Consider the following 15,494-nt stretch of genomic DNA (forward strand, 5'->3'; position numbering starts at 1 on the left):
AAGAGCTCTCGCTCTCTCTTCATCCCTTTTTTATCTCGGGAGAGGAAATTCCCGAGCTGAGAACCTGAGGATGATGCCTTCGGACGGCAGGAAGGCGAGAGGGGCACCGCGTCCCTGGCTGGGGCGGGCTGTGCCGCCTCCCGGAGCGCCGAGTGTCCCGCCAAACTTTCGGTTGTGCCGCGGGCGGGGCGCCGGAAGGCGCGGCCGTCTGGGCGGGAGAGGCGGGCTCAGGAGCGGTTCCCATAAACAGACCCAGGGGAGTGCGGCAAGGCAAATAAACACACACCTTAATTCCTCTTGAAACATGCTTCCAAAAGCCTTTACCGGAGCCAGCTGCCCTACGAAAGCGTTGACCGCCTCGAACCGTGCCGCTCTGGTGAGCTCTGATTTGACGTTGAATCCCCAATGAGCGTTTCATACCCCGTTTCTGTGCCACCAGGTTAAAAGTCACTAGGATGACAGCTGCCTGTGCACCCTCGAGAGTTACGCTGTGAGACGTGGCTGCGATGGTATTAAGAGCAACCCGAGAACCGGCGGGGGGCAGCGGACGCCGTTCCCTACATGTGCTCACAGCATACGCAGCCAAGAGGAACCCACCGGAGCCGTAGCCCGGCCGCGGACAGCACCGTGCACCGCAATGACCGCTGTGCTGCCTCTCGTGCTGCCTGCGCTGCTGCTGGCAGGTGCCGCGCTGCCACCAGCTGCCGCCTCTGCGCAGCGCTCGGTGGCCCGCATGGATGGGGATGTCATCATTGGTGCCCTCTTCTCGGTCCACCACCAACCACCAGCTGAGAAGGTGCCTGAGAGGAAGTGCGGAGAGATCCGGGAGCAGTACGGCATCCAGCGGGTGGAGGCCATGTTTCACACCTTGGATAAGATCAACGCTGACCCAGTGCTGCTGCCCAACATCACGCTGGGCAGTGAGATCCGTGACTCCTGCTGGCACTCCTCGGTGGCCCTGGAGCAGAGCATTGAGTTCATTCGGGACTCACTCATCTCTATTAGGGATGACAGGGAGGGAGGTGGGCGCTGCCTCTCCGACTCACAACCGCAGCCCCCGGGCCGCCTGAGGAAGCCCATTGCGGGAGTCATTGGCCCTGGCTCCAGCTCAGTTGCCATCCAGGTGCAGAACCTCCTGCAGCTCTTTGACATCCCACAAATTGCCTACTCTGCCACCAGCATCGACCTGAGTGACAAGACTCTCTACAAGTATTTTCTCCGTGTGGTCCCCTCTGACACACTCCAAGCCCGCGCCATGCTCGATATTGTCAAGCGTTACAACTGGACTTATGTGTCCGCCGTGCACACTGAAGGTGGGTCCAGGGGGAAGGTGGGATCCCACAGTGCCCATCCGCTGCCCAGGAGCAGATGGGTTCTGCCTGGGCTTAGTGGGGACCCTGTGGTGCCTGTGCAGGGGGTTCTGTGGAAAATAGAGGGCAGCAGGGCTATTCTGTAGGGTTCTAATGTAAAGGTGTTGACCTGAACAATGTGTTCATAGTCAACAGATTTTCTTCATTTTAAATGTCTTATATCAAAAGTAAAGGCTATTTTATAAAGGAGTGTCAGCTTATAGGTGGGCTGGGTGGACCAACATAAATTACAGAATTTATTTTTACTTATAGAAGGCAAACTCTTGTGATAGATTACTGTGGCATTTCTATAGTCCAATTATGGACCCCAAAATGGGATTTTCAAGTATAAAATTACAAAGCTGATCTTATTATTGTTGTAATTGTGCAGCTGTTCTCTTTACCTGAGCATATATCTGCTATGGATTTGATTTATGATTCCCTCCAGTTACCGAGCTGACTCCACACCTTTTCTTCTCACAGAGATGGCTCAGTAAAAAGTGCGAAGAGCATACACTGTTATGAATAAATAAAGAAATCTCCAGTAAGATTTGCATATACAACATGCAAAGATGATTCGGATTAAACTGACTACTTAAGACATAAAAGCGCTGCAGTTTTGAAACAAAATGCATATGTAAGAGCAGGAAGCAATGACCTGACATTTGCAGTTCATTTTATGCCCCGTCACAGATAAGAAAACGAACTGCTAGAAGGAGTGGAACACGAGCTGTTAGGATTCCTTACTGCTGACAGATAGGATTAGTTGTTGTGCCAGGCTGGGGTGAAAAATAAACATCGAGGAGGTAAATTATGTGTGGATGCAAACTGCCAGTCTCTACTCCATGCACTTCTGGGGAGCTATGAGCTCACCCTGGCTGAGAGCTGCTTGAGGGGATTTGCTCACTCCCTGCAGACGCAACTCCTTAACGCGGGTAGGGTTTACCTCTTCAGGAAAAAACTATAGCTTCTGAAGGTTATTTCTTCATTCATTTTAAAAAGATCATTGTAAGTAGTAATTTAATCCATTGCTTGAAAGAAATTTTAATTCCATGTCTATTTTTACAATAGATGATGACTGAGGAAAAATGGTTGTTGCAAGATATTTTTGCAGAATTTAGACTGATACTTTTGAAAATAGTGGATCAGTTCTGCCCCACAAGGTAACAGTCTACTCTTAGGAAACGTCATGAGGATTTTGCAGATTATGCAGTTCAAGTTACATATTTGCTTTTTTTTTTTTTTTTTTTTTTAATCTGTATCTGCCATACCCTTATTGTTAGGGTGAGGCTGCAAATCCCACTGCAAATATATATAACAAAGCTCAACTTCTTTGTTCTTTCCAGGAAGATGTCATTAATCCCATCGCAGTTGCTGATGGGTGGATTCCAAAGGCTTTTTTTTCCTCATATGAATTGAAATTAGTAGACATGAAATTGCTGTGAGTTATTGCAATTCTGTTGCTTGAAATCCCATGCATTCACAGTGAAAGCTGCTTGCTGGTTTGGTAAAGGTGGTATTACTCTGCACAGACAACACAGAGCCACTCTGAGTAATACTCTGTGTGAATAGGAGCTGCTCCATCCGTGCTGTGTTTGGAAATAGAGGGATAAAGTGTAGTTAGAAACATTCCTCCTCCACACTTACTCATTGGCCTCTGCACCGTCTTAGTAGTGGGCTGCAAACCATGCTGAGGTCTCACTGGTTGGGAGATCACATCAGTGGGGACTGTGGAAAATGGGACCATTCCTAGGAAGCATGCAGGTTGAAGCTGTGAAGAAGTTTCACTTTCAGAGTACTTCAGATCTGATCTGATCACCTCTTGAGAGCTGCAGAGCTGCTGTTTCTGCCCGGTCCCTCATTCTAATGGGGCTCTTCAGGTACCCAGTGACAAGGGGATGACACGAGACCACCAACCTATGGCCTGTGGCAGCCAGCAACAGTTAGTCAGCAACAACCCTGAACATCTCGGCTCCTCCATTCGCCCTCCTCTGCTCCCATACTCTGGATGGAGCTGTCTGAGTGCCCCATATAATACTGGTCTGCAGCAATATACTTCTAATGAAAATCAGAAATAAATGCTGCACAGTTCGGTGCCAGTATTTCTTAACCATGGAGTCACAAGAATCAAAAGAGTAAAGTCACCCAGCCCATGGCATGATGTCTTTCAAATAGTTCCCAATATCCTTCTTTGCATGTGATATGAAGACCCACTCTTCTTTTGTTAATGCCATTATTGGCGACCACATTTACCTGTATACAGTCTCTGTGCACTAATACATGATGCTGCATGGTGTCCTTTTTACACCATTGCTTATTAAGGTATATAAATGCTGCACTTGATTAGAAACTTGTTAGTGAAAAAATCTGTCTTCAAAAGCCCGCTTAGCTCCCTTTAGATTAAAACTGACACATAGAGCTCCACACTGCAGAACAAACAAAGGCAAGTTACTATGTCTGGTTGTTATGTATCTCAGTTGAGCATACTTACACATGGTGAGAGCACATTTATTTCAGAGTAGGCAGCAGTCATGAAATGATGTGAGAAATCTGTGCATCTGCCTGTGGAAGGCTGTGTGACTATAGAGTAGCTGCAAGGCATTTTCAAGACTATTATTTTTTTAAGGATTCTTCAAAGGTACTTCAGTGTTGGAGTTCTTGGCATGGGTACATCTTCTCAGCTCTTAGGCTTGGGAGGCATCCTTATCTAGAAATGCAGATAAGTGTCTGTCTAACTCCAGGCCAAGGCTTCGTATGGAAATCAAAGGTCTTAAAAACACATGTATGAAGTTGGACACAACTCTATGGGTGTTCCTGAATTCAGGTCATGTTCAAACATACTAAGTGTGATAAGGGCTGTTTCCAGAATGCACAGGGCACTTATGAGATTACTGTGCATTACACTAGCTTCCCAGACCTTTAAGATGCCCACACACTAGCTGGTACTCAGCAGAGTCTCCAAAAAATCCCTCATCTTTATCCAAAAGGCAGGAGGGATGATGGTGTAAGAAGCCTTTACATGATCTCATTTTCCAAGGAGGGTCACTTCAGAATAAGAAAATAGAAACAGTTAATGTTTGTGCCTGAATTTTCTTTTCAATCACTGGCCTTACAAAATGCGTGTAAGATTTTTGGTTTTGTGAACAGATCTGTTTGACTATTGACCACCTGCTATTTATGGACTATTCTTGCACTTTAGTGTACAAATGCCCCTTTACAAACAACATTTAAATTCTAGCAGGTTAATGTGTAGACTTAGTAGAAATCTCTTTGGAAGTGGACCATTTAGTTAATTGCAACAAATTCTGATTATTTATAGGTTTATTTACTGATAGCACCAAGATATGATCAATTTGTCAGATTTGTGTCACAAGGCTTGAAATAAACTATGAAAAAAATGAATGGCAAAACTGTAAAAACTTTCCTATCAAAGCAGGCAGCAGTGTATTTAATTATCTTCACAGTGATTTTTTTATAACCTGACTACCACACACTGCATTGTAGTAACATACAGGAAACTCATATGCATGGCTATATATGCATACTGGAATGAGAATGGCAAGGAGTAGACCTCGCTATTCATTGCAGATTTCATAGATAAAAAAAAATTCTTTTGTAAAACTTACTGAAGTAGCTTTAGATGTGCTAGAAAATAATACTCCTGTTTAAAGATAAGTGGGGCAATATCCACCAGATGGTTCAAAGGAATAATTTTGATACAATAACATTGCTTTATTTCTCACAAGCTGTTCTTACAACTATTTCTCATAATGATATATCATTAATTTCTTGGTGTTACTAGATGATTGGCACTTTTCAGTTAAATTATGGTCAGGCAATAGTGAACAGCAACACCAATTCCTACGCTTGAAATTTCAGAATTTACCAATATTTCTATCAACAGCCATAAGATTTTTCATAACCTTATAAAGTGCGAACTGTGCCTGAGATGTTTGTTCCCAGATACATTCTCCTATCTGTTTTTTTTCTCCAGTTCAGTAGCTTCACCTATCATCAGCAGAGGCTTCTTGTTAGGGAAAAAGGAGAGAGAAATGTCCTGAGAAGGACAAATAGTAATTTAAAAACAGGCAAGGACTAGATTTCTTCCTGTATTGGACACATTAATTATATTTATTATAAGGTGTTGTGCTAGGAGAATCACTTACATTGATTGATGTTGATAAAAATATTGTGTGCAACCAACACTGCAGAGGATCAAGAGAAATTCCTTCTGAAATATATATTGCTTTGCAGTACTCCTAAATTCACAAATAATCAAAGTTTTCAACTGCACAAGTGGAAGCTACATGAGTTAAATCACCTCAAAAGACTCATCTAACTTCTGTGCCTGCCTTCTCAGCAATATTACTGGAGTACATATTTATCAGTAGACACTGTGGGTTCATTTGTGCTTCACTTCAGTTGGTTTTTTTTTTTTTTTTTTTTTTTTTTCCTGAATTATCCCCTTGTTTTCAGATTTGAACGTTCCATATTCCTTGTAAACTCCTGCAGGATTCTTGTCTCAGTGAAAACTCCTTTAAAAAAAAGTAAAACAATCTGGACGATCTCAAAAACCATGTGAAAATACCTCTATAATAATTCTTTTGAGCTGGAGTTCACAAGATGAAGGTGCTTATTCTTTGTTTTCTCAGACAGAAAAATAAAAACTGTATCAGGTGTTATAAGTAGGAGTAATGTGATCCATTGAGAAGGAATCTTCAAGGGTCTGATGAGCCACTGAATTGGTAGCTGGAGTAGGAGCTACCAGAGTGACTGCACTTGCCATACACAACCTAGAAAAATACCAGCCGAAGTCACTGCTAACTGGTGCTCACTGACCTGTGTGAAAAACCACTGTGATTTCAGTATGTTTTCTGGTGGCAGGTGTTCAGAGTATAGGCCACCATCACAGATGGCACTAATTAACACCTGTGCTGACAGTCTGATGGGAACGGCCAAACACGGGTCGGATACAAACTACAATAGCTTTTCAGCAAAGGAATCACTCTCTCCATCTCTTTGCTAAGGGAATTGTTTATTGTGAAAAATAACCTCTTAGCCAAGAACTCCATTAACATCTAGGGAAATATTCTATACTAGACCTTCATCAGTGGGATGAACATTAAAAGAAGTAAGAGCAGGGCACATGTAGAGCACACCCTCACAGTTCCCAGGTGAGTAGCTGCCAATGGACCTTTCCTGTGTGAATTTGAATAATCCCTTTTTGCATCTATTTGTATACCTTTCTCCCAGGTGTCCTAACAGAGAATTTTATAATTTAATTATGTGTTTTTTGAACAAGTATTTCCTCTTATTTACTTACATTTGTTCCTTACCGACTGTATTACATTCATACATTTGTACAAAACTTCTCATCATTTCTTAATCTTGATCATAATTTGTTCTTCTGGTTTTAGCAGGAAATGTTTGGGTAACAGTTGTATGCATTGCTTGGGGTGGAGTACACCATGGTTAAATTGAGTCATGAAGTAACTTGTTCTGTATTGCTCTTGGACCTTTCCTGATAAAATTCTACTGGTCCATTACCTTTTCGGCTCCCACAGTGCACTGAATGGATGCCATCAGAAAATACTTTTAAATGTCCACAATGCCTTTTTCTTAAAAGGTAAAGTCTAATTCATAGGCCATCATACACAGATGTGTTACTCCACATGAATTAACACAAAATTTATTTCTTGTCCTTTTGTTTCTCTCTGTTAGCCAATTCTTAATCCATAGCAGCACATTCTGTCTAATCCAGTATTACCTCTGCTTCTGTGAGAACCACTACTGAGAGACCTCATCAAAAGCTCTCTTAAATTCCAAATGTTTTATAGTTATTGTATCATTCACGTGGCTATTTGCTCCATCAAAGGAATCCACTAAACTTCTGAGGTCATTCTGAATGTAATGCCTCCTATTTATTTCCATGGAAACTACAACAGATACATAGGGCACGATAACAGAATTTGGTAGATCAAATTCAGTGGTATATCAGCTACAGAACACAATTTTTCAACACAGTCACCACCATTAGCTATACCTTTTTGCCAGTGATGAACAAGAGCCTGCATGCCGTACTTGTAAAAATCTGCACCAGCAGAGGTACCCACTGTCACCTCTGCTGAAATGCACCACCCACCACCTCACTGGGCTCACATCCACCGTTTGGTCCCCATCAGCGTTCAGCAGGAGTTGATGAATGCCCCTCTGCTGCCATCTGTCACACAACAACAAATTGTAACAGAATATGGGCGGTTAGGTTCAACCTCTACTGCTGTACCACCAACATCTGCCTCCGATGCTGTGCACCAATAGCCCTCATATTTTCTCTGTAAAAGCTGTGTTGGTTCTTCTCAGATATTATGTATTTATTTACTTGTGTATAAATGCTGTTACTGTTATTGTTTCAACCAGTGAGCTTTATATGGGAATGTCACAAGTCTTTTATTCATTGGGTTACCCTCTACACTCTAAACACTCTATAAATTCTCTTAGTGATTAAATCTGGTATGTGAAAATATAAGATGATTTTTTCCACTTTACCGCTGCCATCTGTTTTGGTACTAAGGCCAATTTAATTGGCATCAAAGTACCATAGCAGAATTCTGCTTGGAAAATTAGCTGGTCTTGGCAATTTGTTAAATCCATCTTACGGATTTGTTATAAAATATTGATACTCTGAGACAGCTGTTTAGACATGTCCTACGGAAGAAATGACCTTTCTATGAGGACTATCCTATCTCCCTTCACAGACAGTGTAGATCCAGACAGCTAATTTAACTTTTCTGCTATGGTTTTATCTTCCCCAAGTGCTCTTTTTATGTATCTGGTTATCAGTGGATTTAAGGCAAGTTTCTCATTTCTGGAATATTCAGAAAATTGTGGATTATTATGTTTTATGTCTTTGTGTCTCAAAATTGTTTCATATTGTCTCATTGTCTTATTGTGGTTTTATGTTTCATTTGCCAAGGTATTCTCTGTTCTCATTCCCTCATTAGGACAAAATTTCCACTTGTTAATTTTTTTTCAGTTGTATTTTACTGGCATTATGGAGCTTACTTTTCTGTTTTATCGTGCTGGCTCTTTGATCTTTTTGGAGATTTGGTGATTGTTTTTGAGCAGTGGTATTTAAAACTGCTCACAGTCTCTTATATGTATCTAAGTCATTTCCACGTGATTTCTTAGGATTTTATTCTCTTATTAGCATTACTTATTCTCTTATTACCATTACCAATTTTTATTTCCCTTGCAGCCTTTTCATACCAAATATGTCTAAATTTCAGTCATAATTACAGATTTTTTGATACTTATGTTCTAATAGGCCTTCTATACTGCTCCAGGCTAACTCTTCTTTTGTGAGCTCAGTGAGAAGATGAGGCAACACACATGAAATCAGTACACAGTATGTAAGATTTACCTTCATCTTCCATTATCTAACCTGCAGTCTGGCAGTACTACATACAGAGCCAATGTGTGTTAGTAGCAGCCTGTGACACGTGGAGTACTTTTAATGAAAAGTACCATGTATGACAAGCTCTCATTTCCTCTTGTGACATGATTCTATGTCACTACCTGGATGGCTTGTGGCTGTCAAGAACCAATGTGGTAGATATTTCATTTTAGTGAAAAGTCATGCTATTATACAACGCAGTGGTTTCAGCAATTTCTGTTTGTATTCTCTGCTGAATATTTTTAAACAAACAAATTAGTTAAAGGATTCCTGCATTTTATTAACTAGCAGGACTGATTTATAAATCTCTTTGAAATTTGATACAAATGTTGTAAGGATAGGCATTTGACAATTCTGAGGACAAAGCAGAGCAGATTGTGTCCTGTGCTGGTGCAGAGGGTAAGTGTAGCTGTAGGACTCCCGATACAGTCCTCAGTGAAGTTAGCTGTTGGTCCTCTGTTTGAGATCAGTGGATCCTGAATGGGGATTAACATGGCAATCATGTGTTTTCAGGTTATGGGAATGATATTCCTCAGAGAACACTGAAAATCCCCAGTGCTTATGAATCCTTAGTTAGAAGCATCTCATAATTATCAAAAGTAGTGTAAAATTGTGTGAAGGCAAACTGTTCACTTGATTTACATAGATATTAGAAGATATTCATATACATAATTTCAACTTCCAACTAGAAGAACGATGAATCTAGTTCACTTCAAAACATTAATTCTCCAAAGAATTTTACTCTTTTTTTTTCTCTCTTGCATATTGTTTGTCAGGCAGACTTCCATTTTCCTCAGTGCCGTCACAGTCTGTAGTTTGACCAGGAACTTTCATCCTTATTCATTTGTGGCTGTGTGTATTTGTAAAGGCTGGTAGCTTCCCACACATTTATTCAAACAAAACTCATCCGGGCAACAAGAACTAGGCATGAAAATTGTGAAAGTCATTGGAAATCTGAGTAGATGTTCATAACAACATTCTTTAAACACCAGTCTAGGTTCCACAGAAGGTCTTTTCCAATACAGAGTATAATATAAAAATAAATTTGTAATTAATTGTCAGGATTTGAGAAAAAATTTCAGACATATATATGAGTAGTTGTTTTGTTTTGTTTTGTTTTTTACCTGCATGGTGCTCAGTGGGGAGGCTTGAGTGCAAGGAAATTTGGCATGTAGATTGTAGTAGCAGTTGTATTAAGTGCTGGGTATTGATAGATGGTAATCCTCTTAGAGAGAATGTATTTCTCTGACTGCAGGCTCTACCTGTTTAATTTCAGTCTCTTGCCTGAGCAGCGAGAAATTAAATATTGACAGTGCTGCAAAGGAATGCTACATTATCATCATTGCTGAAACTGGTGGGATGATTTGAGTGACTGAAAAATTGAAATCCATTACCGCTGAAGTGGGTAGAATAGGTTACTGCCATGGGCCAACAGCATTCTCTCAGATGATGCTCTTATTTTCCAGGACACAATCCCATGGGAGCATGAACATATATTTGGGATCAGATTAAAAATTCCACAGATATGTGAAGTGCTGAGCTGGGACAGTCACTCTGCTAGAACAGGAGTTTTCAAGATTTTGGGAAGGGGGAAGGAGGCAGGCAGAAGCCTCATAAGCCTGGATATCACACAGCCACAGAACACCAATCTGTAACTTTAACTAAGTCATGTGCCCTTTCATTAGTACTGTTCTCTTCCTCCTCAAGGCACCTGGATCACATTTCTCAGGTGTCACTGCATTCTCTTGTAAAAATAGGATTAGCCTTTCTCTTTCATGTAGTTATCTGCCTGAGCCAAACCAATTTGCTGCCAGATTTCTCCAGGACTCCAACATCCAGCAGCTCTGTCTGCACATATTAAGGGACAGTGCCTGTGCCTGTTATCCAACGCAGGGCTGGAATTCCTCCTCCTTCCCAGTGCCAATCTGCAAGTGGAATTACAGGAATGATGAGAAGACTTTCCAGGAGCTTCTGCATTTGTCGCTGATCTCAGAATGAGATGGTCAAAATTCTCTTAAACCTATCCCTAAACATGTCCATAATTGTGTCCTCCACTGCTGGCATCCTGCAAAAAAGTGGCATAAGGTTGTAGAGAGTCTGAGTCTGCCACATGAGGAGAGTGATGTCCAAAACTGATGTTACGAAGCTGAGTGAGGCGATGAATATTGATTTGAATCTATAATGGAACAGGCAAAATGATCAGCATTGGGTTGTGCCAAAAATCCAAAAGCAAAGGATGAGTGAGCTATCCCAGACAACTACAGCTACCAAGACAGCAAACTTCAGAAAAATAAGATGGTAATTCAGGATTCAGCTGACAAAAAGTTATAATTAAATTACAGCCAATCAGAGTGACTCTACAGGAAATAGTTTATACACCAACTTGATTTTATTTCCTGATGAAAGTGCAATTGTGGTAGCTAAATGTAACTGTTCAGATTGAGTATGTCAGACTTTTATAAGGCGATGAATTAATATCAAAGATTATTTTGGTTTTAAACAGTAATATACAATATTGGCAAAACAGACATCAAATAAATTACAACTCAGAACACCGACCTCAGTAAGTGGGGAGCAACCATCAAATGAGGTCATTTTAACTGCATTGCACAGAGATCAACAAAGAGTCTAATGCCTCACTGTCTTCATAAATGATATGAAACACATCTCTGCTGACAAGATATGCATCTGTGAGATGGTAAGTAATGGGGAGAAAATGAAACACTCAAATCTCTTGGTAAACTAGGCCCGGTCTAAGAAAATGTATGCTAGTACAGTCAAATGCAAACCACGTATGAGGGATTAAGGCACGTGTGCCACTTGCACTTAAGTCCTAAATGCAATATACAGTTACAGAAGATCTGCTTCCAGAAAACAACAGCAACAACAACAACAACAACAAACAATAAAACCCACCAAACCCTAAAAAATCTACCCCAGAGTATGAATAGCTTGTGTAACTCTTGTGAGACTGGGAACTTTACCTCCACGTAAGGATTATTATAATTAATGTTGCAGTTGTCTTTTCAGTGCCATTATCAATATTTTAGAAAGGAATTTAAAATACTGGAAAGAGGTCAGGATAAAATGATTAGTGGGATGAAAAAAATGCCTTATCGAAGGAATCTAAAACAGCTTATTCCACATGGTTTGTCAAAAGAGAGGTACAACCTATTTTATATATTAAAAAAAAAAAATTCCTCCAAGCAAACAAAACCAATAAGAAATAAATTGTTCTTTGTCTTAATTGTTAAAACATAGCAAGTGTCATTTGCTCCTCAGTGAACAAATGTGTACTTTTAAAGATGGTTGACTACTGGGACATATGACTAAGGAAAAATAATGCATGCTCAGTCTTTTGATGTTGTCTAACCAAAATGTGCTGCAGACATTCCAGAGCAGTTTTATTCAAATGCAATTCCCTGGACCCGCTGCAGTGGTATTCTGAGTGAACCCATGGGCTGGCATTGTGCAGGTGGTCAGGTAGATATGAAGACCTCAAGTCCTTTCAAGCACCATATTCTAATTATTTATTAATACTTCTGATTACATAAGCAGAGAGGAAAAACATTTTAAAAGTAGCTTAACATTCATGTGTTCACTCATGGTCTCAGCTGCCTTGGAAAATTAAAGTATCTTATGCTGTAGACACTAACTACATAGGAAAGAAATTCAGGATTAAACAACCTCCTTAGTCAAAGGTAGTCCACTGTTGTATTTTGTGTGCGTTATTTTGAGTGTATATTTATTCGTTTACAAGCAATTGGTGCCTTTTTATGCATTTTACTGTTAGTTTACAAAGATCTTTTGTTACACTATTTTTGTTTGCTGGTTGAAAATTCCAGTTTTCATGCAGATTTTAATACTGGCCTTGTTCTTTTTCCTGTGTCAGAAATATTGTCCCTTGTGACTGAAGAAAACAGCAAGTTTTTTAAAAGAATGCAGTGATATTTTTCTCACAATCTCATTAATTTGAACACTACATTGAATCTAAAATGATATAATTCATTTGACAGGACATGCAAAATACAATAAACAACAACCCAAAATGTGTGGAAGAGTACAAGACATTTGTAACTGGGTTAATTAACATTTTTACCCATCAGTTTTTCTAGAAAGGAAAGCAGTAGTGAATTTTGTGAAGATTTGCTGTGAAAACAGATGATAGTGTTTTCTGGATGTTTCTTAACATAGCTGATGTATTATAGATGCTATTGTTTCATGCACAAAACACATTAATGGGCATTTACAAGGCACTTTTGAGCACTGTCATGTTACACCTATTTCCACATTTTCTGCTGAGTTCCACATACGTGAAAAAGTGTATTCCACTGTTGGCGTAGCTGTGGTGTTGCCTTTGAAGTGTAAAGCAGAAATGTGCTGGTGCTACAAATATCTTGAGACACATCACTGCTTTTTATAGCTCATACCCTAAGGATATATGGATAATAAAACGCTCTTTAAGATTCTGGCTATACATCTGTATTTATGCTCAGACCTATGATTCTGCCTTAATGAAGTCAATGGGAGACTAGCTTTTGACTGAAATTTAGCCATACATCTGGCTCCACAGGGAGATCCGTTAAAGTGCAGAACACTCTTGCGTGATCCAAAAAGACATGTGAACACTGACTCAACTTTAAGAACATGAATTATGGAAGACATGAATTAACTGTATACTTACAAGACATTTTTTTCTGAGGATTGCTCACTTCACAGATGTTTCCGATGCCTTACTAGTTTAGGCACAATGTGCTTTTAGTCACATTAAAGACAGGCTTTCTATAGATAAAATTAACATATTAAAACCTAGTAAAGATCTTTCTACAGGGTTAGGCTATAAGGAGACCATATGGCCTCTGAATTCTGCATTTCATAGGATTATGAAAACTGATGAGTGGATTTATTGAAGGCTGCAGCCCACTGGAGAAAAAGGGAAATATTCTGTATGTATTGTTCTGAAGAGACAGATATAAGTTAATTTCTGCTCTCTTTCTTAATTTAAAGTGGAATACTGAAATAACTGATTAGCTTGGCCATATTTTTAGCTTTATAAATGAAAGATCAAGGTAAAAAGACAGTTAACTGAAAGCTGAAACGTCATTGCACCTTCCCATGAGAGAATTAGGATTCTTTTTTTTTTTTTTTTTTTTTTTCCCATTTGTTACTAATTGGATTACAGTAGGGTAAGTTTCTCCTGGATTTCTGGATTTTTTTTCCTTTCCCATTTTTAATGAATACTTTTCATTAATTGTGTTTTGGTTTGTATGTGCTTAGTTTCAGAAGCTCATACAAGACTTTTCTTGTAATACATGCAGGAAAGTAACATACAGAGAAGAAAGAAAAGGAATTATTACTGTGTCTCTACCACACAAAGATTTCTCTTGTCAAAGGCTGCTGTCTTTTTGGTATTTTCAGCTTCCATACACTAATACCATTTTTCTAATCTTCCAAGGAAGCTGTCTTAAATCATCTAGCCTCTAACAAATACTATCTCAAATATTTTGTGAATCATATAAGAAAATCACAAATTGCAGGTCATATTCAGAATGTGCACTGTGTATGCTTCATTGTTCAGTAAGAAGGTTTCATTGCATAGACAGCAGAACATCAAAGGTGGCTGATGAGGGGCTGGCATAAAAGAACAGTGGTCTGCCTTGTTTTGAGGAGAAATTTATTGAAGAGATTCTTGTAGAAATTTTTGATTCTGCTGAATCAACACCTTCCAAAGGACAGAACTTTCTATAGGGATCTTCTGGGTGGCTCTGCCTTTAGCAGTGTCTCATCATCCTTCTCATAAAAATCACAGCCTGTACCTTTCTGTATCAGCTTCTTCTCGTCTTTCCTTCAGCTCCCTCTCCCAGTATACTAACACCAAAAACACTTTCTGAAAGTCTCAGTTGACTATTCTTTCCAAAAGCTATTGCCTTCTGGAAAAGAACTTACATATGTGTAAATCTCTCTTCTTCAGTATTGATCTTTCTTTTCATGTTTTCATTGTAAACTGCCTTATTACATTAATTAGAAACATTAGATGTAAGCATCCTTGAACCATATGGAATTGATGGTTCTATCCTCAGTCAGTGGGAAGTACATTTTATTTAGATTAGGAAAAAAATCCATCTGAGCTGACCTGAAAACTTATTTTTTACACAGGGAAGGGTAAAATTTTGAGAACAGTGTAGTAGTCATTACAATCAGATCATAATTAACCTTTTATTATTGTAACTTATTTTAATCTAAAAATAGAATTGGCTTTGATTCCATTGATTTCTGTAGGAAGCGTTTTTGGATAAAATTATTATAGACTTTCAATTCAAATGTTTGTGCCTATATATGTGAGGAAAAAGTCTAAGAAAAGAGGAGTACAGAGAGAAAGACTGCATATTTTGCTAATAGAAATGATATTTTATCAGTTTGCCTTCTTTTTTATTTTATTTTATTATTATTTTTGTTATTATTATTTTTCTTGTAGAAGGATTCCAGAGTTGCATTCTAAAAAGTGTAAATCTTTACAAAGAATTTCTTCATGGTAATGCACATTTGAATTTCAGTCTCAGAGAAACTTGACCTTATGCTGCTACCAGTTATCCTTGCGACGAGGCCACTATTGCTTCTAAGAAAGGGAATAAGGTGTTTGGCGTATTCTAACCTGGAACACCAATAAGCAAAGGGATACATTTTAATGAACA

The 15,494-nt window shown here is 39.4% G+C and overlaps 1 protein-coding gene across 5 annotated transcripts in view; it reads left to right on the plus strand.

Annotated features, from left to right (window-relative positions):
• Positions 1-15,494, plus strand: part of GRM1 (glutamate metabotropic receptor 1) — a 181,670-nt gene that overhangs the window by 965 nt on the left and 165,211 nt on the right. For 4 of the 5 annotated variants that reach the window (XM_004935585.5, XM_015284285.4, XM_015284286.4 and 1 more), the window contains exon 2: positions 440-1,313. In XM_004935585.5, coding sequence (XP_004935642.1) covers positions 638-1,313 — 676 coding nt within the window. In that variant the 5' untranslated portion in view covers positions 440-637. Of the gene's footprint in view, positions 1-254; positions 1,314-15,494 lie in introns of those variants that run through there. The other variant, XM_040698170.2, reaches the window with a different exon arrangement.

This window comes from Gallus gallus, chromosome 3, assembly GCF_016699485.2.
Source record: "Gallus gallus isolate bGalGal1 chromosome 3, bGalGal1.mat.broiler.GRCg7b, whole genome shotgun sequence".
Lineage (NCBI taxonomy): Eukaryota > Metazoa > Chordata > Aves > Galliformes > Phasianidae > Gallus > Gallus gallus.